At 36.0% G+C, this 22,707-nt stretch overlaps 6 protein-coding genes across 6 annotated transcripts in view; 4 read left to right on the plus strand and 2 right to left on the minus strand.

The window, feature by feature from the left end:
* Positions 1 to 22,707, plus strand: part of LOC129796001 (chromatin-remodeling ATPase INO80) — an 85,893-nt gene that overhangs the window by 58,172 nt on the left and 5,014 nt on the right. Inside the window, exon 7 of the mRNA XM_055837633.1 lies at positions 11,666 to 11,900. Coding sequence (XP_055693608.1) covers positions 11,666 to 11,900 — 235 coding nt within the window. The remainder of the gene's footprint in view (positions 1 to 11,665; positions 11,901 to 22,707) is intronic.
* Positions 255 to 1,225, plus strand: LOC129796072 (antigen 5 like allergen Cul n 1-like). Its single transcript, XM_055837778.1, has one exon. It carries the CDS (start codon positions 370 to 372, stop codon positions 1,129 to 1,131), a length of 762 nt encoding a protein of 253 aa, XP_055693753.1. The 5' UTR covers positions 255 to 369; the 3' UTR covers positions 1,132 to 1,225.
* On the plus strand, positions 2,556 to 3,491 carry LOC129796080 (antigen 5 like allergen Cul n 1-like). The gene has a single exon (XM_055837792.1). It carries the CDS (start codon positions 2,739 to 2,741, stop codon positions 3,489 to 3,491), a length of 753 nt encoding a protein of 250 aa, XP_055693767.1. The 5' UTR covers positions 2,556 to 2,738.
* LOC129796053 (antigen 5 like allergen Cul n 1-like) lies at positions 5,308 to 6,534 on the plus strand. The gene has a single exon (XM_055837740.1). It carries the CDS (start codon positions 5,410 to 5,412, stop codon positions 6,238 to 6,240), a length of 831 nt encoding a protein of 276 aa, XP_055693715.1. The 5' UTR covers positions 5,308 to 5,409; the 3' UTR covers positions 6,241 to 6,534.
* Positions 6,521 to 7,404, minus strand: LOC129796061 (scoloptoxin SSD976-like). Its single transcript, XM_055837752.1, has one exon. The coding sequence runs from the start codon at positions 7,345 to 7,347 to the stop codon at positions 6,571 to 6,573; it is 777 nt and encodes a 258-aa protein (XP_055693727.1). The 5' UTR covers positions 7,348 to 7,404; the 3' UTR covers positions 6,521 to 6,570.
* On the minus strand, positions 9,539 to 10,524 carry LOC129796065 (antigen 5 like allergen Cul n 1-like). The gene has a single exon (XM_055837766.1). The coding sequence runs from the start codon at positions 10,460 to 10,462 to the stop codon at positions 9,695 to 9,697; it is 768 nt and encodes a 255-aa protein (XP_055693741.1). The 5' UTR covers positions 10,463 to 10,524; the 3' UTR covers positions 9,539 to 9,694.

Genomic DNA, 22,707 nt, shown 5'->3' on the forward strand with positions numbered 1-22,707 from the left:
AAGGATCAACATTTTGTTAAAGATTTACAAAGAATGAAAAATCTTTAAAATAAATTATTAAATTTGATCAATGATAGTCAAATCTTTTGCATTATAAAACCAAAGAGATTTCAGGAGATGTTTTCTTTTAAATTGACATCACTTGATTAAATGATCTTCGCGTATAAAATGTCGTAATTAAATAAAGATAAAAATTAAAAACATATTGAGCAAGCTTCCTTCGCATTATGGTTTAAAGAATGCCAACTTCCACTTGATTAAACAAAACTTATCACGCGGTTTTTCATTATAAAAATTCCACCCGCATCTTCCATGAACAATCAGTTTTAATCAGAGTGTCGAAAGTTAAAGAATTTTTCTTCTGAGAAAATGCTAAAGTTGGTGATTTTTGTGGTGGCGCTGGGTGTTGGAGCTCAGGCAATTGATTGGTGTCAGATGCAGACTACATACTGCAAGGGCAAGGAGCATATTGCCTGTGAACCAAACAGCTTCACAGATGCAACGAATGTGAGGAATGTCAAGCTTGTGACGATGACTCCGGAAATCCAGAAGATGATTGTGGATCGTCACAATGAATACCGCAGCAAGGTGGCTCTTGGAAAGGAATCCGGAATCCCATCGGCTACCAATATGTATGCCATGAAGTGGGACGATAATTTGGCCTATGTTGCTTCTCAGCACGCTAAACACGCCAAAATGCAGCACGATCAGTGCCGTGCTTTCACCGATTACCCATATTCTGGACAAAATTTGGCTTCTGGATCATCTTCTGCTCCCATTTCCGATGTTACTGCTGCCATCAAGAAGCACATTGATATGTGGTACAACGATGAGATGCCAATTGTGAGGGATCAAATGCCAAGCTGCACTGGGAAATTCACTTCCTCCCCCAATTGCCTCCAGGCTGGACACTACACTGCTGTTGTTCATGGTGACAGTGGTGCTGTTGGATGTGCTTCAGTGACGTTTGAGCAGCAAATCAGTGGAAATTGGTGGTACAGCGTCATGACCACTTGCAACTATGAAGGAAACAACATGAGTAACCAACCTGTCTACACCGCTGGTACTACTTGCTCCGGATGTGCTGCTGCTGGAAGAACTTGTGACGCCGCCCGAGGACTCTGTGTCTAAAATTCTAAACGAAAGATTTTCTTTAAAAACTTGCACTGAAAAAATGCTTTTTCAAAATGTAAAATTTCTTCAATAAAGACAATTATAAAATGAATATTTTTTTTATTTTCTTATTGTTGAATTCTTAGAAAACTTTTAAAGGTAAATTGAAAGAAAATTCACGAAATGAATCGTTTTTTTTATAATTCTTGGGTTGAAACGTATTTTAATTTAGCTGGAAGGTAAAGAGCATGAAAAGAGTTTTTAAATTTAAGAAATTATTAAAGTTTTCGTTTTTGAAAATTTGATTTATTTGTTGAGCTTAAAGTTGACATGAAAGATCAACTTAGAAATTCATTAATGGGGTAATATTATTCATGATGGCTAAATTCTTTTCTTTGAGAATAATAGCTACAATCTCTCTACTTATTTATCCAAATGAAAGTTTTTTCAAAAACTTTTCTTAATTAAATAATTGATTCAGAATAATTCCTAAGTTTATTTTCAGGAAAATATACGCAAAAAGGATTAATATTAGAGCACTTTAAGATCATTCCTTGAATGAAAACGTGTCAAGGTTAATAAAGAAAAAATAAATAAATTTAAACAGCTGTATAAAATCTACGTCTAAATTGCGTAAAGAATACTCTCATTAAAAGCTCCAATATGTTTGACGTAAATTATAATTGTGAAAAACTTTTAGGAAAAACTTTTCTCGGAATTTGTTGTTCAGCATTTTTCTAAGAATATGTTACAAAAATATTTTTTCTGGAAATATCCTGATTAAAAATTCCATTAAAAAATGTTAATAGAATTTGCTGTATGTTCGCATTTCTAATTTATTTCGCATGCACATATGCATAACCTACTTATTTTTAACTACGCTTTTTGAGCTTTATTGTATAGCGAGTTTTAACATGAAAATTGACTAATTAGGATATTATTTCTGAAAATGAACCACGAGATTTTACTTTTTAAATTACCTCGATATACATATATCGGTACTGCACGTGTCGAAGCTGTATTGCTATCTTCCTCATAGTAAATCCTTGAAGTCTAAAAGTTCAAATCTCTCACAAAACCGTAACTAACTAAATCCTTACCGGTAAGGTTTGACTAATTTTAATTTATACATATTTCATTCTTTTTATAAGATGAGGATTTTTAACGCATTCAGAACCACTTGACGCCTCAAAAAATTTTTTTTATTCTACGTATAAAAATGACTGGAAACTTTTGTTTGACATTTACCCGGCTGGCATTTATTGGGTGGCAAAAAATGCATTTTCATATAAATAATAACTTTTTAGAGAGGTCTTTTCTAGGGCTACCTACATAAAATTTTTATTTTTTAGGAAAAAAGTATAAATATGATGATTACTAGAACTCTATCTCACGTAGAAATTGTAGGAATTGAATAATTTTGTTTTTCACGAATTAAGAGCATCTGTTTAAACGATTTTCTCTACAATGTTGGGATATCTAATTTTAAATTCTATCTTTGACGTAACTTTACCAGCAATACATTGAAAATTTTCTCAATATAAATCGAACCTGAATTGCCCCAGTTTTATCAGTTTGTGCAAGATTATCAATAAGGATTCCAAGGAAGCTTTTTGCAGTGAAAAATGTTAACCTTTGTGATTTTTGTGGCTTTGGCCATTGGAGTTCAATCTGTGGATTGGTGCAAGATGGAAAGTCAATTCTGTGGTGGCAGGGAGCATATTGCCTGTGAACCAAACGCCTTTCCCTACGCCACGAATGTGAGGAATGTAGAAGTTATCCCAATGACGGATAGCTTGAAGCAAATGATTGTGAATACGCACAACAAGTACCGTAGTAGGGTGGCAAAAGGACAAGAACGTGGTATTCCTGCTGCAGCTGATATGGAGAAAGTCAGCTGGAATGCTGATTTGCAAACTGCAGCCGCATTTCATGTGAAGCATGCTAAATTCCAGCACGATAGCTGCCGCGCTTTTACTGGTTATCCCAATCCTGGCCAAAATATCGCCTTAAGTACATCCTCGGTTCCTTTTAGCAATGTTGCAGCTACAGTTGAGGGTCACATTAATAGCTGGTACAGCACAGAGATGCCATATGTGAGGGATAAGAAGTCCAGTTGTACGGGAAAATTCACATCGGATTGCATGCCTGCTGGGCACTACACGTGCATGGTTAATGGGAAAAATGACGCCGTGGGCTGTGCTGTGGTTAAATTTGAGGAGAAGAATGGTCTAAGATGGTGGTACAGGTTGATGACTACCTGTGACTACACTGTAACAAACTTCCTCAACTTACCTGTCTACACGGCAGGAACTACGTGCTCCAAGTGCTCCTCCGCTGGAAAAAGTTGTGATTCCGCAAGTGGACTCTGTGTTTAAAATAATACAGAATTCATCTTAAGAGGATATTTGGCTGATTAAATGTTGCAGCCATAAAAGCTTGTTCTTTGAAAAGTAAAGTTCTTTACAAATTAAAAGAATTAAAGCTATGAAGAAATTTCTGCAGATTTTTTCTTGACTGTTCTAATCTTTTAAATTTTTTTAAAAGATTTATTGAAGACTTATTTCTCTTTTTATGTTTACAATTTTCTTTTCTTCACCTAAAATATGCAATATTAGTGAAGCAAAAAAAACTCTCCCTGCAAGAGAGGCACACGATTGTTGGATTCTGAGTATTTGGCATCACTTTGCGAAAAGCAAAATGTGCAAAAATAACCGGCAGCAAAGTGATGGCATGACTTTCTTGTGCAACTTCGGTGCGCACATTCATAATAAACATAATATATATAAAACTGTGGCATTCCAGAGGCATACAAGAGTGCCCCTCTTATGCAATAATCACACCTCAAACACCGCAACCTTCTTAATTGAATAATCCAACACACAAATAGTGTAACAAATTTGTGGAAAAATTCCCTCCATTTAGAGACCTATATTTTTTCCAATGTTTTTCACATGTTTTTTTTCCTTCCATAAACTGGGAGGAAAGCATAAAGAAAAACTTCAAAGAATGTTAGTGGAAAAACATTTTATTTTATTTTTCAATCACCTTGGAAAAGAAGTCAGCAATTTGTGTCAAATATGTAGCATTAGAGAGAGATGAGAAGTCGATGGGAATTTTTTCAAAAGGTGCATGATTTTCGTGCAAATAGAAAACAAACGGCGCAAGAACAAATTACAATTGCAGGTATTTCGGTGAACAGGGTAAACAAATTGGAATTTACTTTTCCATGGCGGTGTGTGTTGAGAAACAAACTGATATTCACCTGATTAAACATTGGAGGTCGGGAAGAACAAACAAAAGGAAAGTTCATGGAAAATTTCTATATTAATATGGAAAAATCACAATGAAAATTTAATTTGTTTTTAAATAAAAATAATTTCACAACAAAGAACTCAATCAAGGTTATTTCAAGGTTGCGGGAGAACCTATAATTTAATTTGATTTTAATTAATTTTGATCTAATCTAGATTATATAGAAAGTCTTGCGGGAGAATGGAATTATTATTTGGGCCGATTCTATGGAAAATTTTTATTTTCTTTTAATTCTTTATTCACTTTTATTCGTGTCCAAGAATATTTTTTATTGATTTCAAGATAAGAAAAACTTTTAGAAAATATGAAATTCTCTTCCATATTTATGGGCTTAAAATTCTTAATCAATTTTACCTCTATTTCCTCCCTGAAACACATGATTATTTTAATTAATTTTAAAAAAATATTAAGCAATAAAAATTCTTCTAAAATTCTTTATTCAATTTAGAATAAAAATTAAAGAACTGAAAATTAATGGATTTATTCTATAAAATTTATTCTATATTTCCAATCATTTGCATCACATTTTCCCGACGCAATTGAAAAGCGGCGCGACGGTTGAACTTGAGAAACTTTCATCATTCAGAAATATTTTCACATGATGATCATATTTGATTAGCTGTGTAAACGCCTATGTAGGTATGATAGCACGCATATCATGGAATGCGTAGCGATTCGAAGCATAAATTGGTATTAAAATCACAATAATTTACAATTCTAATCCATCAATTGATCAATTTGTGGGTATATTGTGAGAAATTCTGTAAATTCCACCAATTTAGGGGAACATTGCTAATGACTTTCCCACACACAAACACACTTTTCCATTTCCCTGATATCGTAATCTGTGCGCTGTCTTAGCAATTTTCCATTCACATTCTACCGCATTCTGTTGGGGCTTTTTATCGCGTTGAGATTTATCGCACTCAGAAGGAGATTCGTGAAAGTTCTGCTGATAAGGTGATGGTGCGTCTATTCTAGATGCTCGCTTATCTTATCTTGAGAAACTTTTTGGCAGTCTTTGAGGCCAAAATGGTGAAAATTGTCGTGTTTAGTGTACTTTTTTGTGTCGTGGCGGTTAATTGTGCCAGCCCAAGTACGATTGATTGGTGCCAAATGGAGGAGAAGTATTGCAATGGGAGGGAACATATTGCCTGTGAACCCAATAGCTTTGAATACGATCCAGATTCCAGTGGCATTGAGATTGTGCGAATGAGCAAGGAGCTGAAGAAAGTTGCCGTGGATACGCACAATCGGCATCGAAGTAGTGTAGCTTCCGGGAAGATTCCCGGTCTTTCCAGTGCCACGAAAATGGAGAAGATGGTGTGGAATGATCATCTTGCCTACGTGGCTGAGCAGCATGTCAAACATGGGAACTTCGAACATGATCAATGCAGATCATTCGCACAGTTTCCGCTTTCGGGACAGAATCTCGGTATAATCTACTCGTCCATTCCACTGAGGAATCTCTCACAAACCCTCGAGGATCACATTAATCTCTTCTTTGACGAACTCACCATCGTCAGGGACTCCATGCCGTCCTGCATTGATACTTTCACATCCTACAGCCCTGCTTGTATTGAAGCTGGACACTTTACAGTAATGGTCAAAGATATCAATAATGCTGTGGGGTGTGCAATGGCCAAATTCCAAGCTATCTACACAGGAAGGCCCTACTTCACAGTGCTAACAACCTGCAACTATGCCCACACAAATCTCATTTCCCACCAAATCTATGCCAGAGGAAAGCCGTGCTTGGAATGTGCTTCCATTGGGAAATCCTGCGAAAAAGCAACGAAACTCTGTGTGTGACACGCACTGCCAGCTACGGGTCAATAAGCACGCAAAGATATTTCAAGCATCTACGTTCTCAATAGCTGTGTTACAATTTATTTATTTACTTACCTTTGTATTGATGAAAAAATGCAGCAGTTTAGTTTTTCCACTTCATGCTTGCAATTTGTTCTAAAAAAACAATTCAAATTTATTTAACGTTAATTTTGTGTGAAATTTCTTCTATCCTAACTCGATTGAATTTAATTAAATAGCCCAATGTTCCCAGATTTTTTTTTAATAAGAATTAATAAAACAATTTTTATTGAAGAATATTTTGTATTTTATTTGCCTTTAGGAACGTTCCTTTTAGACACAAAGATTGGTTGATGCATCACATTGCCTCCCAACTCCAGCACATGCAGAACAGGATGTTCCTGTGGCGAAGATCCTTTGACCAATCATATTATTTCCTGCATAGTTGCACGTTCCCATGACGGAGAACCACCAGCTGTTGTTCATTAATTGCTCAAAGGTGACAAGAGCACATCCCAAAGCTCGGTTCACGTCATTGACCATCACTGTAAAGTGCCCCGCTTCCAGGCAATTTGGGTTTGATGTTGTAAAAGAATTAATGCACGATGGCATTCGATCCCTCACAATTGGCATCTCATTGTACCACATATCAATGAAGGAGATAAATTCTCCGGTGAAGTTTGTAAAAGCCACAGATGACCACCTGATGGCAAGATTCTGCCCAGAGAAGGGAAACTCCGTGAAGGCTCTGCACTGATCATGCTGAAAGTTTGCATGACGTGCATGTTCAGCAGCAACGAAAGCTAAGTCTGAATGCCATGCCATCTGTTGCATTGCCGTTGCACTGGGTATCCCTGCAACGCGTCCTGCTGCAACATTGCTGCGGTGGAAGTTGTGTCGATCGATTCCAGCTTGAATGAGAGCTGGTGTCATTGGAACCATCTGAATATTCCGCACATTCTGACCCATTGGAAAGCTATTCGGTTGGCAGGCAATGTGTTCCCTTCCACTGCAATACTGTGCCTGCATTTGACACCAATTGATCTGACCATTGATGCCCAAAGCTCCCAAAACCACCAATATAGGCACAATTAACGAAAATTTCAACATTCTGCACTTGTTTTAGGTGTTCTTGCGCTAAAATTCAAACTAAGACTGTCTTCTAATCTAATGTATTATCAGTGGCAAAGCACTGTTCTTTTGTCACGCTTAAAAACATATTTCCCTAATGATGCATAACAGATTGGAGAATATATTTGCGCGGGCTGAAATGCCTTTAAAGCTCACTTAAGCTTTTGTTGTCTTTCATTTTTAATGAAAAAAATGGAAGTAAATGAGATAAGAGGTAAATAAGAAGCAATTAGAACCAAAACTTTTGCGAAGTATAACAAACAGATATCAAGCATAGCTGCTTAGCTTAAATAGCAACATAAATACATAAATTTTGCAGCTAATCCCATGGGTTTATTATATAAAAGTAATTCTAAAATGCCGGCATTGTTAGACATAATTTTGAGCAATCAATTTTCAAAGAATCTTTCAATGGAGTGTTGATTAGGCTTCGGTTTAAGCATCATTTAGATGCAAAGATTCGTTGATGCTTCACACGTCTTCCCAACTCCTGCGCATGCTGAGCAGGATGCACCAGTAGCGAAGATTTTGCGGTTCATTATGTTGTTTCCTGCATAGTTGCACGTAGCCATGATAGAGTACCACCAGGTGTTGCTCATGAGCTTCTCAAAGGTCACCAGAGCGCACCCAACAGCTCGGTTCACATCATTGACCATCACTGTGAAGTGTCCAGCGTTCAAGCAATTGGGGTTTGATGTAAAGGAATCAATGCATGATGGCATTTGATCCCGCACAATTGGCATCTCATTGTACCACAGATCAATCATACTTTGGAACTCCTGAGCAGGATTCGTGAAGGCTACAGATGAATATTTAATAGCAAGATTCTGTCCAGACATTGGGAATTCCGTGAAGTAGCGGCATGAATCGTGTTGAAAGTTTCCATGCTTAGCATGGGCCGTAGCAACGTACTGCAAATCCGTATGCCAGGACATCTTCTCCATGGCTGTTGCACTGGGGATTCCTGCAACACGTCCAGCAGCAATGTTGGAGCGATAGTAGTTGTGACGATCAACGCCGACTTTAATGATTTCCGGAGTCATTGTAACCAGTTGAATATTCCTCACGTCTGTCCCCATTGGGAAGCTAAGGGATGGTCACGTTATTTTGGAAACTCTACAGGAACAAAATGGCCAAAATGTGAGAATTTCAAATAATTTTTTTGAGCACAAAAAATTATTTTTTAAAACGAAAGTACTGAATTCTCATCAGTATTTGGCCATTTAACAAGAGTGCAAGCAAATTTCGAATTTTTGGTTTCAAAATTGGCTTGAAAATCGCTTTTGAAAGTCCCCGAGTTTCCAAAATAACGTGACCATCCCTTATTTGGTTCGCAGGCAATGTGCTCTTGACCACCACAGTACTGGGTCTTCATCTGGCACCAGTCAATCGCCCCATCCACATAGGTTGCACCTATTAATGCAACAATTACAAAGATTAGACGCACCATCGTAAAGTTTTTAACAAGTTTTTTTTTTCGAATGAAAATTCAAAGCAAAACTGAGAAAGAATGGTTGAAGAGAAGCTGAGGATGAGTCTTTTATACCGTCTACCTTCTTCCAAAAAGTCAATTTCTCCAACCGTCCTTTACAACGTTGAGAACGGGCCATGTTCGTTGTATGGGCTGAAATTGAATTTTGCGCTTCAATGTTCCTTCATTACTTTTTATTAATTAAAAAAAAATCCTAATTCAAATTTTGGCGCCAAACTAGAGTTAGGTCGGTTAGGTCCTTTAGGATTTTACTGCTAGATTAATTTTAAAAAAAAAGAACTAAAAAAACAACCAAAATTATTCTTTTTCAGCAAAAATCTAATTTAGACAACACACTTCTTTATAAGACGTCCAATATTTTCCCACCGTTGACGTAGATTTTATCCCGCGATTAATTCATCAAATACAAGACTTATCGTACAACAAGCAGACTTTACCGGAGAAATTTCCAGGAAATAAGCACGTGCTTCCAAAATATTCTATCAGTTTTCTCAAAAATCGTGCTTCCAAGAAATTGTAAATATGTCCACAAAGTCTGCGCACACGAATCTGTGTTTGTTATTCTATTATCGTGTACTAAGCTGATAGCAGGTTGATAAGGTTGTGGGCGGAGCAGTCTTGCAGAGAGTAAAAGTGACAGGGGAGAAGGGAATGAAGAATTAAAAATACAAGCATGAATTATGCTGCTTTAAACCCTTTATTTACCACCACCGATGTTTTGAGCTCAAACAAGAAAAATTAACTGATTAATTAAGGACTTTGTGTACTTAGGCAGAGGTCCATGACTGTAGATCAGGATAAAATCTTTCCTCGTTGACTTTAAAAGCTCTGTTTTTATACACAGAGACTAGTTGAAGCATCACACTGCCTTCCAATTGCACCACATCCAGAGCAGGGTGTTCCTGTTGCAAAGATGCGCTGGTTCAGCATGTTGGTCTCAGCATAGTTGCATGTGACCATCATGGCGTACCACCAGCTGTTGCTCATAAACTGCTCAAAAGACACGAGAGCGCATCCCAGAGCTCTGTTGTTCTCCTTCACCATCACTGTGAAGTGTCCAGCAGGCAAGCAAGCGGATTGGAAGTTGTTGATACATCCTGGCATTTGATCCCTCACAATTGGCATCTCATCGTCGTACCACATATCGATGAAGGAGATAAATTCACCGGTGTAGTCGGAGAAGGGCTGAGATGACCACCTGATGGCAAGATTTTGCCCAGAAAAGGGGAACTCTGAGAAAGATCTGCACTGATCATGCTGGAAATTAGCATGACGAGCGTGTTCAGCTGCTACGAAAGCCAGATCAGAATGCCACGTCATCTGTTGCATTGTTGTTGCACTCGGGATGCCCCAAACGCGTCCTGCTGCTACGTTGCTGCGGTGATAGTTGTGACGATCTACTCCAGCTTGGATGAGAGACGGAAGCATGGGAATTATTTGAATATTCCTCACATTCTGACCCATTGGGAAGCTGTTTGGTTGACAGGCAATGTGTTCACTTCCGCTGCAGTACTGCGCCTCCATCTGACACCAATTGATCTGACCATTGACGCCAAGAGTGGTCAAGATCACTGCCAAGATTGTCCAAAACACTTGCGCCATCTTTTTTTTTCTTTTTGTTTTCTTGAGAGTTGTTCTTGCTCAGGAGTACTTTGCAAATCTGTACCAATAGCACCCACAACTGGGCTTTTTATATGATTTAGGAAAACTTATCGACAAGGGGTGACTTAGCTTGATAAGGTTTAACTATCAGGTAGTGAATCAGATTCTTCTCAGGAATATGGTACTGTGTATAGTATCTGTGTGCGTGACATTCTGGCTTTTCCACTGCATAAATCATTCGGCATAGCTACTAGGAAGTTGCTTTAAGATTAAAAGAAAAAAGTCGGGAGGGAGTTAGGTACATTATTAGATGTCTGCACTCTGAAGGGAAACACTGATATTTGTTGCTAGAGGCATGATACTTGATTCATTGTTCTTTAGAAAATTTTGGGAACAATTTATTGCTTCTTATTTCAGTTTTAAGCAAATACAATGACGCCTGATTAATTCTGACAGGGCTCTATAGATGATTATAGTTTTAACTAGGACCTTCCCAATAGCTCATTTGCATTCGAAGTCTTCCAAAAACTGAGTAATTATCTAGAAATTTTAATGAGTTTTAAGTAATATTTTTATGAGAATCTTACGTTTTATTAAACTTCGCATCTCATTTGGGGATTTTGGGAAAATTTTATGAGTAAAATTTACATGAAAATTTTGAGTACCTACCTATATTTTGTAGTGAGTAAAATTTGAATCACCCCAACATCCATCTTCTCTAATCTGAACGCTATAGTTTCACAGAAAATGTTCAAAAGGTGAGGGTTATATGAAAATGATTTTCTTGATCTTTCCCGAAACATATTTCCAAGAAATCAAACTAATCTACAAAACTTTTTATCAAAACATCTTCAAGATTTACCGAAAAAATAAACATTGATTTACTAGCCTGCCGATAGGGTCATCAGCCGGGAGCCACTGTGTCGTATCAATTATTACATCACAGAGACTAATTGGTCATTCACACATTAAATTGGCTCAAGTGGATTATTTTTCTTTTGGGAATTGTTTTTATCACGTTTTAGCGTGGAAGTAAGATAAGAACTCATGAGACTTATTTCTCGGGGAAATAAATTTCTCAGGGGAAATACAAGAGTTTTCTACTCGATGGATTTTTTCTACTCAACGTAGAAAATTAAAGGGAAAATATCTTAAATTTAAGAGCTAAGTTTCAAAGGTTTTTTTTCAACTTTTTCTTTGCAGGGAAGTCAGGATGGAGCAGCAAAGAGAACACGCGACGGTGGAAATGGAAGCAACCAAGGAGCCCTCCTGGAGGGCGATGAAACCGCCTTTTTGGAATCGGGAGCCCCAAGTCCAGTGGCTAGCGAGATGAGTCACAGCAGCGGAAAAATCGTCCCGGATTCCATTCAAGCCGATGACTCCAGCAATGAGGCTCTCGTGGTGGATTGCGACAGTCCAGGTGGATCCACGGCACCAGGTGAGTTCATCATTTCAAATCTCAATAGACCTTTCCCTCATTTAGCAGATTGGTGGCGTTTGATATCCAAAATGCGAGGTGACAATGTGCCATAGTTTGTCAACAATGTGGGTGGGATGGCACCGTCTTTGAGTGAAGAAGGAAATTTTTAAGTGAGGCATAGCGTGGGAAATTATGGGTGAGAGAAGACAAACGTTTATTTGTTATATAGAAATATTGAATGGTTTTTATGCAAATCAGATTCATTGTTTGTGCGCAATTTAACAAATCTTCCTACAATAATTCTTCGCCTGTGCCGAAAAAAGATCCAGCGACACATTCAGAGTGGAACAGGTATATATGGGGGGAAGGCACAAAAGAAGCCAAAAAAACAGTGGCTAAGTCACATAAAAAAATTATAATTCGTGAGAATTTTTCAATTTTGCATTTTGATATTCTCCGCGTGTAATTTATCATCATTTTTATGAGCAATCCAATTTTGAGAGCGTGTGTATTTTTTCAGATGATCTCCATGCACGATGGAGGCTGTAAATGGAAAATTAGAAGCATAAAGATGGGAAGAATTCTCTACTATTTTGTAATGAATGGGGAATAATTGTCATTTTATTTGAATTTTTAAAATATTTTGTGCCTGATGTGTGACTGATTTCGACCTAAAAATTGCCAAAAATCTCTCCATTTTAGTCACAAACCATACAAACTGAAACTTAGCTATTGAAGTTATATGTTTTTAAACAATTTAACGAATTTATCGTTCTTTTTTTCGAATAAATAAAGAAAAACATTTTTTCCACCAAAAGCTTTCGACTCCTCTATAAAGTCAAACTTTAACATAAAAAGCTCTATATATAACATGTAGTCTTTAAATGTAATTAATCCATATTTTCTACATTTCTTTACGTATAACATTCAATTGAATTTCCAACCTTACCATTAAAAGACTCTCATTATTGTCCCGTCTATTTGCTTGCCTTGATTTCCTATATATTGAACAATAATTGCAAAGATCAAACATTGATAAGAATCTGCAAAGCGCGAGTATTTTCACTGTCGATCAGTAGCACTTTTGCAAGTCAACAAGGAAGCTTTTTTGCTGTACACACATTCACAGGCTGAAAAGTGACCCATTGCTCCCAAAGTTTCCCCGCGCGCGCGCTTAGTCAGAGTGCTCCTAATTGGATGTGACATACGGGCGAAAATTGGTGTAAAATTACCTTTTCCATCAATTGTATGCCCACCAGAGGGATGTCAATCTCGTCTCTTGACTCCTCTGATTCTCTTTGCCTTGACTATATGGGAATTTTACACCTATAATTCAAGTTAATTGCCAGCATGTGTGTACGTGGCCCCGTGCAAAAAGCTCATGTGTGCCAAAGAGAAGCTCGCGTAGAGACAGCCAAAGTGTCTACACCATGGGGTATATCGAAGAATCAAAAAACCTTCAATCCACACACTGTCCACTTTTGGCTTCAACCGTGTACAGAGTGAGCCGAGAGAATTGGCGAGAAGTAAAGCAAAGTGGAGGGCATATCGAGATTTCAATCAACCTGCTGAAAATTGTGGCGCGTCGTGTGTCTCCACACAAGAGATTGTGTGACTCTGGGGCTTTGAGAAAGAGTAGGTATATAATGCGTCTCGATTCAAAAAAGCAAATCAGCACGAAAGTCACCTTTTCTATGGAACAATTTACACCTTTTTTGGCTGGACGGGTGAAATGTGTCGCGTTTGCTCGCGGAAATCTGCATGATTATCATGCCTTATTGGTCGTACGTATATGAGGGAGATAGGATAATACACCCGCTTCATATTTCGATAACGCATTTGGTTAGAAAGTGATTTATTATGCATGTGATGGAGCTAACAAAAAAGGGACACTTCTTGTGTACACCACTCCATATGCATGCAATTTCCTTCCAGAGAGTCTCTCACACATTCTATTCATTCGCAATGATCAGTGAGAGTCTTTAGCTATGAAATGACCAAGTTTTTACAGATCAGGGATGAAGTTCATTAGTAAGTTTCGTTTATTCCGTTCCTTAGCCTAGATTAAGGTTTTAAAACTTTTTAGTTTTTTAGGCCGAAATTAAGTTTCTTAAATTTTGGTTTTTGAGGTTTTAAAGTCGGATCGGGGAATGAAAGTAATGTTAGACGATGTTCTTACGAATACTGATGCCCAGTCGATCAAAATATGTTCTTGGTCGTCTCCTGATCTTAAAAGCCCAAGTGTAGCCTAAAAAACTAAGGCCAAGTTTATAAAACTTAAACCTAGTATAAAAAGCTAAGGTCTTAAGTAACTGAAGCCTGGATTAAGAAGTTAAGGCCTAGTTTACAAATCTTGAGCTGTTCTAGTAGTGAGTATTGCCTCAGTTGCTAATATTTTGGAGAAAGTTTTTATTTTAAGCTTCAATTTGTCAACTGCTACCTAAGTTAGATTTTACTGGAGAAATTTTTATATGCGATGACAGGTTCCATAAGATAGCTTAAACTTAGATAGTTGTTTAAAAATCCTTTAAACCAAATTCGAATAATAACGTTCGGAAGTAACCTTACTTTACTTTAGCCTGAAGTCTTAAAAAACTTTTGGAGCAAAATCAGAGGAGACTTGCTGTTACAGCTTTAGTTTTTGAAGAATTATTCCCAATATCAGTCGTGGTTTTCTTTTAATTCACTTCAAGCCTCTTTCGGTTTTAATGAATTCTTAAAGACTTCTTTAAGAAAAGATCAAGAGTAACTTGTCTTTGATTTTTATTAACAGGCTATTAAGATTTCTAAACAAGACTCAAAGCAACTTGAAGCGATAAGAACGGAAATTTCTCAAAAATTGACTGATATAATAACTTGTCCAAAGTTTTATGCATAAACTCACTTTTCATGCAAAAACGTGTGTCTGGTGACAAATCTTAATTATCACACCGTACATTTTCTCAACCACTGACCATTGCAGAATGCACCTCAATTCCTTGTAGGTGTTTTTACCACCATTCCTCTTTGCTACATAAAAGCTAACAAAATGCGAAAATAGCGTTAGATTGATCACGCGGACATAGTTGGGATGGAGTGTGTGGAGAGAGGGAGGCTTTTCTGAAATGACGAAGAATTATGGCTTGACATTCCGTATGGACGAATTGATTTCAATCAGTCATGGGAATTGAATCACCCAACAAACATTTCATTTGGCTTAAAAGACTAAAAGTTCTAAAAAGGTGTTATAATGGTGTAACACAGAACTTTTTGTCTTATAAAGGGATTAAATAGGCTATATGTTCTACTAGAATTTTGCTCTTATAAGCCATGATTGTAGTTCTCTATAGGACTTCGATATGAGTCTTTTGTTCTCAGGAAAATAATTCCAATAATGTCTTCTTATAAAAGCCTACAGCCTATCCATATAGAACCAATAATCTACAAGAAAATATGTTTCATAATGGGGTATTATAAGATAAATATACTTAAAAGAATGCTTATAGCATTCATTAAGAATTTTATAGAACTGCTTATAAGATTTTTATGAAACCTCTTTCTCCCTTAATGAAAAATTATTATTAAAGTTATATTTTCATTGCTAAATATAAATTATTTTTTGAGATCTAATCGATCTAATACATATGCGCAACAATACATCATCTAGTTGATTTTTCAAAGAAAAAAAAAAGAAAATATTTTTTCTCGTATTTAATTAGCATTGACATATCGCCTCTACCATGCAAAAGTATGGTAGCTGAGAAAGGCAATTTTTCACATGAAAAAGTAAATTTGTCGCGTACGTACAATACTTTCTCAAGGGAGATGCGAAATTTTAATAGAGAGCATTTTTGAGGAGCTAACTAGATCGTTATAAGAATTCAATTCTCAGAAGGTTCTAAAGAGTTCCCATAATGTTCTACGAGTATAAAAGTGTACCAAATATCCCGTATACTTCGGTAGAAATAAATTCTAAGGAGTTTTGTTAAATACGAAATTCACACATTTGCCTTGCAAGATATGTGTGTATTCTCAACTCTTTCAGATATGTTCCCGGAATGCAGAGGAAGTTATCCAAGACATATGTTCATCAATTATACATACCTATGAATTAATCATATAATATAATAACAAAATAATTTAATATATAAATACGAAATATGTATAAAAAAAATCAAAATAATATAGAAAATAGAAAATTGGAAAAAAAATAATAATTAAAAATCTTTTTTAAAATTTTTACGAATTTTTTCGTAAGTTTTATAACGTTCCTATAAGCAGTGCTATAAGTTTCTCATAGTGTATTACAAGACGGCACTAATAAGTATTTCATTTTCTTATAATATTTATTGTAGATAGTTATAAGACTGTTATAGGATAAACCTAGAGAAATCTTGTAGGCCCTTATTAGTGCGCCAGATTGGCTCATAATGGTCTGAGAGACTTATATGAGCTATCTACAAGCGTTCTCTAGGAAATTCATGGTTTTATAAATTTTACTTGAAGTATTCAGTGAGAATACTATAGAACCTATTTTGTTTGTTGGGCAGTTGTCAACCCGAATCGAAAGTGCAAATGGATTTCGATGGGCTCTTTTTGCCAACACAACTTAATTTATGGCCCCCAAGTGCTCTATGGTGCAAGAACCAACCCATGTAGCCATCTCTTCAATTTAAACCCAAAACTCCAATCCACACACAGTCCCCGCGCAAATTTACAATATTTGTTGCGTGAGGTGAATTTCTGAGGTCTTTCTGTGCATTTTTTTTTACCTGCAAAATTAGCAGCTACAAAAAATATTCTCAATTTCCAGTGACTCACGTACATTCGTGTTTTGGGTCAGGATTTTTTTTTCGCGACTGTCTGCATCTTTGCTGCCGGTTTTTCTCACATTTTCTGAGACACCTTAAATTGTCTCGGTGCGCACACAAGAAAAGAGGCACGTGTGAAAAAAGCCATACTCTTTTCACACTCAAAATGCTCTCTGTCTGCAGAATTTCAATGAAAGTCCACATCATTGTCCACCCCCGCATTTTGGGATTTTTGCAAAGAATTCCTAATGTGTATCTAATTGATTTTTCTCAGCTCCAGAGCCACGCGATTGTGTTGATTAAAATGGTCAGTGTCGCCATGTGAGGGAGAAAAGGTACTACAAAATGGTCAAGGTGGTTAAACGATGGACATTGCGTTGTTTACGATTTTGAATTTGGGGTGAAGAACAAAGTTTATTTTTTAGGAAAATTGTGGATTTTCTAAGGAAAATTTTGATCTTGATAGTTCTGAGCTAGAGTTTGAAAAGCTTTCTGAAATTTCTCAACTCTTAAGTAGTCAGAAAGTTAGTTTTCTGAATTTTCTAGTTTGATTTCTAGCTGGAAAACCAATTTTATCTACTTGAAATTCTATACAAAATCCTTTACAAGAAAAATCCACAAAAATTCCTCAAAGATTTAATAAAGAAAACAATTATTCTGTATTGTATAGCGTTAACCCACCTTGGTCTCGTGAATATAAAATAAGAGACAATTTTGAGAATTATTGACTCACAACTCACTTTGAGGAAATCTCTTTTTCTTTCTTTAATTTTTTTTTCGTCAAAACAGTGTGAAATTCCCACGAAGCTTAATTTCTGGGACAATTTCTAATGTCTGTTTGTCATTATTTGCTCCATAGCGACGCTGATTATTTCTTCTCTTGCGACTTATGTATGCACCTCTCTCGCTATGTACGAGACACCAAACAATGGACTAATTTCACTGGCAGAGTGCTCGTTGTCGACTACGCACATACATATCCCAAAAATGATGAATATATTGCCCAAAACGAGAGAGGCTTCTGGCATACACAATATGTTGCCATATACCATCTAAATTGCCCATATTGGACAAGCTTGTGAAGTCAAAAAAAAAAGTCATCATCATTCATGAGAGGTGGACACTCTGAATATATAGCTACATACATATTTCTTCAAATGTAATTGCGGATGAAAATATGGTTCCCATACTGCACACTCGATGATTGAAGGCAAAAACTGCGTGGCAATATTTGGGATATTAAACAATATGTTGCCAGATGAGGTGAAATTCAATTTTATCTTCGTCCATTTTCAGCATTTGCCTGATGATTTATAGGGTGCGTCTTATTTGTCCATTTCATGGAAAAATTTCATTAATCCATCAATCACCTAAAAGTCAAATTTCTCACCGCATGTGAAATTCAGCGTCTTTTATGGCGCGTCGCGGCAAATGCAACTCACATTTCACCTTCTCTAGACACTGCGCGAGATCTCGTCTCACCCAAAATGTCCACACAATTTAACGCCAATTAAAAGGCAATATCGATCGAAGGCTATCCCGTGAAACCCTTTTAGCACCTTCGTATGGTCCCATCCACCTGCACAACATACCCCGGAAATTTTCCTCAATTTCATGATTGATGACGCGACATTTCACGGGCAGGGATTTTTATGGTCTACACCGTCATGGTGTGTTAAAAAATCAAAGGAAAGTGCTCGAGATTTGTGAGATGGAAATTAGCATAGATAGTGGTTTTGATGTGAAGTATTGATTGCACTTTTGACCAATTTCAGTGAATTTATGGGTGTTTTTTTTGATTACCTTCCATTCATGAGAAAGGAGTTTAGTGAAAGTTTTTTTTTGGGAAAAAATTGTAGCACAATTTATTTCTCATTTTAATTTACTCACGGAGAAATTAGAATCATTTGCAGAGAGATTATTTTATGCTCTGCAACATTATTTTTATTATCTCTTTTAACACTGTGGAATACATGCATTAAGGTGCTTTTTGGGAGTGATGGGTTATTCATGATGATTTGTTGATTACTTTGATAGAAAGAAAACTCAATTCAAACAAAATCTGTGCTCTTTCATAGACTCTTTCATAGGGACTAGAGAAACCTTCAGCATGGCATACAAAGTGTTAAAATTCGCATCTTCAATTTTCAATAATTTTTATGTCAATGAAAAGCTTTTTATTGGATCATCTTTGCATTTATTGGAGTAAATATTTCTTGCAATAAAGCTTTAATCATCAAGAAGGGTGTGTCACATAAAGCTGCAACTCCTTCATCATCTTCCACGTCCAAGAAAACCAAACTTTGTCGCATTATTAAGCTTTGCAATGTGATTGAAATGTGAGGATATTTCCACTGGGTCGTTGTCAATTTATTTGATGGCACAATTGATTTAATTAGCAATTAAGTTAATCCATCTCTTTGCTCTGCACAAATCTCATTCAACTTTATTATATTACCTACGTGTAGTCTCTCTCACAGACCAAAGTGAATTGCGTTGTCCCATCACATCCATTCCTTTTGCACATTACCTCGGTGGAGAGTTAGCAAAATGTTGGAGCTTGAGAAACAAGAAGGGAATGTCATTCATCATTTAATGTTGCGGCCGATTGAATTGTAATCTTTATTATTACGACCACATTGGGTAATTAAAATTGAGATTTGATGCTGTCCCCAAGGGGGCCATTTTCATTCACTCTGCAACGTTATTTTGCACAATGATGTAGGAAAGAAAGAAAGAAGGAAAAAAATGAAAGAATTATCTCAATTATTGGCTGTAAATTGAGATTTTGCGTCCACAAGAGGTTGACTTTTACCCATTAAATTGCTTATGTGGCTCTTTTTTTCGATTGTGGTGCACCATCGCGTAAACATTACGATTGACAATTTATATGTTAATTCCATTAATGTGGGGCGAGGGGGAGAGAGCAGGAGAGACAATATAATGCCCAAAATTGATTGGCGTGTAGGGGGTTCTGCGTGCACCTGACTTTGTGCCAAATTTGTCTGTGGGAACTCCATCAGAGATTTTTCCTTTGCGGCTGTCTTCAAGTTTATTTTTTATTCCCTCAGCACCATGCCCAGGTTAGCTCTGCGTGTTAATGTACTCCAATGAGAGTTGCAGAAGAGATAACATTTGCATTATTGTTACCATTGGAAGTTGATGTTTTCATCAGAATGCACTCAACTCTTGCGAACGAAGAGATGAAGACATCGATTAACAGCCCCCAAGAGCAATCTAATTAAATTTTATTGAAGAAGTCATTGCAATTAATCTAATTGCTCCACATGTTCTTAATCGGTGATTTATGAGAGGTGTTTTTTCTCTCTTCTTTTTTTTTCTCCTGTTATAAATTCTCAATGTGAAAGTGATTTTCTTGTTTCAGCACTCTCAATGCACAAATAAAAAAAAAGATTTAGACCGTTTCTTCCTTTGGAAGATTCTCGCGCTTGTTCTTTTAAGAATATCCCTCCGCGACTCTTCTGTGTGGCGGTGATTGCCACGGCGAATAATGATGAAGAGGCAGAAGTCACAAAGTAGCAGAAAAAAAAGAAGCTACAAGATAAAAGAAATCTCTCAAGAGTTATTTTATATTCGTCAATTGGCAATCATAAATCAGGCAACAACAGCATGTTGGAAGTAAATTGACAAGATATCGAGAATATTAAATTATAAAATGTTATTTATTAATAAAACGCAAACGGGAGAAAGAGGCTCCCGAGCACCCGACTGCCACCGTCTTCATGTTTGCGTCTTTCATGCCAATTTCTTGCATTACTTTTTAGTTTTATTAGTATAAAATAGGAGTCTCTCTCACTCCAAAGTACTTGGAATGCCTCTCTTTTGAGCAATTTTAGTGCTTTAGAGGTTTCTCATTATTCAAATTCATGTAATTTCATTTCATTTAATATGAATTTAATCAAAATCTGACTGAAAAGCTCCTAGAATGTAATGAAAACCTTTTTAAAATCAAAATGGCGTCATATCATAACTTTTATAGGCTAAATTTTTAGGTTATGTAAAACACACTTAATTGAGTTTATGGGAATATTGGTTTTTCAAGGAAAACTCTGCATACGCTTAATTTCACAAAAATTTAAAAAGAATAAAATCAGCTAGAAACATTAGACGAAGATTTGTCCAAAAATGAGAGCAATGACATCACTCTTTGAATTTTTGTGTCTTTTATAAGTGTTTAATTTAGGGAGATTTTACTCTATAAATTGTCGTTAAAGAATTTAAATTATGAAAAACATGTTTTTACAAAGCATCGACTTTTTATTATTGGTTTTAAAGGTTCTAAAAAAATTCTGAAGATATCATTAAAAGTTTAAAAAAATATATATATATACATATAAGAAAAATGAAACGATCCTTGAAATCTTCAAAAATTATTAGGAAAATAATTTTTTAAACAATCACTTGAATGGAAAATAAGTAATTTCTGTGATGTTTTCCCGAAAAATCATTAATCACATTCACATGGTTAGCCCCCTGTAAAGTTAGTGCTCCACCAATATTCATATAAAGCAAATTTTTCCCGTTGACTCTCTCTCATTCGCCAAATGAATCGCGTGCAGAATTACAAACAACACTTCAATATGCCTTAAAATATAATAAATTACTTCTTTTTTTGGTTTTAATTCACATGAGGGAGAAAATATTTTAAATAACCGCGTGTTTTGTCTGCTTTATATGAATTTTTTAATGCTCCTGAGAAACGGAGCACTTTCTAATACAAGCAGTTGTCTCCTCAAAATGCATTTTTTATGGGAAGCCAGCATGATCTATCTGCTGATGATCGGTGTGATCATCCTCCCACGTACAAATGGGAAATTTAAGGGATATCATGTGACGCCATAAGTCACATGCCTGCGCGCCGAGCCCACAGACTCATCTCATGTAAAACATCTGTGTTTTGTGTTTTTTAAGTAATTTTCCCTAGAAAAAAATATTAGTTTTTTCGCCCTATTTTTAGGCGATTAATCATGAATTTATGAAGGAATAATTTTATCCCTTCATTCAGGTGATTTATCTCAAATTCCTAACGGATGGATCATCACTGCAAACGCATTCCACACGAGTAGTTAAATAAAATAATTTTATTTCTTTTGCAAAATGTGCTTAAAGGAAATTTGTCTGGTGGTTAAAAAAAAGAAGAGAAAAGAAAGAGAGACGACAATGTACTTCCCAACAAACAAAATAGGTTCTATAATATTCTCACTGAATACTTCAAGTAAAATTTATAAAACCATGAATTTCCTAGAGAACGCTTGTAGATAGCTCATATAAGTCTCTCAGACCATTATGAGCCAATCTGGCGCACTAATAAGGGCCTACAAGAGTTCTCTAGGTTTATCCTATAACAGTCTTATAACTATCTACAATAAATATTATAAGAAAATGAAATACTTATTAGTGCCGTCTTGTAATACACTATGAGAAACTTATAGCACTGCTTATAGGAACGTTATAAAACTTACGAAAAAATTCGTAAAAATTTTAAAAAATATTTTTAATTATTATTTTTTTTCCAATTTTCTATTTTCTATATTATTTTGATTTTTTTTATACATATTTCGTATTTATATATTAAATTATTTTGTTATTATATTATATGATTAATTCATAGGTATGTATAATTGATGAACATATGTCTTGGATAACTTCCTCTGCATTCCGGGAACATATCTGAAAGAGTTGAGAATACACACATATCTTGCCAGGCAAATGTGTGAATTTCGTATTTAACAAAACTCCTTAGAATTTATTTCTACCGAAGTATACGGGATATTTGGTACACTTTTATACTCGTAGAACATTATGGGAACTCTTTAGAACCTTCTGAGAATTGAATTCTTATAACGATCTAGTTAGCTCCTCAAAAATGCTCTCTATTAAAATTTCGCATCTCCCTTGAGAAAGTATTGTACGTACACGACAAATTTACTTTTTCATGTGAAAAATTGCCTTTCTCAGCTACCATACTTTTGCATGGTAGAGGCGATATGTCAATGCTAATTAAATACGAGAAA

Source organism: Lutzomyia longipalpis, chromosome 1, assembly GCF_024334085.1.
Source record: "Lutzomyia longipalpis isolate SR_M1_2022 chromosome 1, ASM2433408v1".
Classification (NCBI taxonomy): domain Eukaryota; kingdom Metazoa; phylum Arthropoda; class Insecta; order Diptera; family Psychodidae; genus Lutzomyia; species Lutzomyia longipalpis.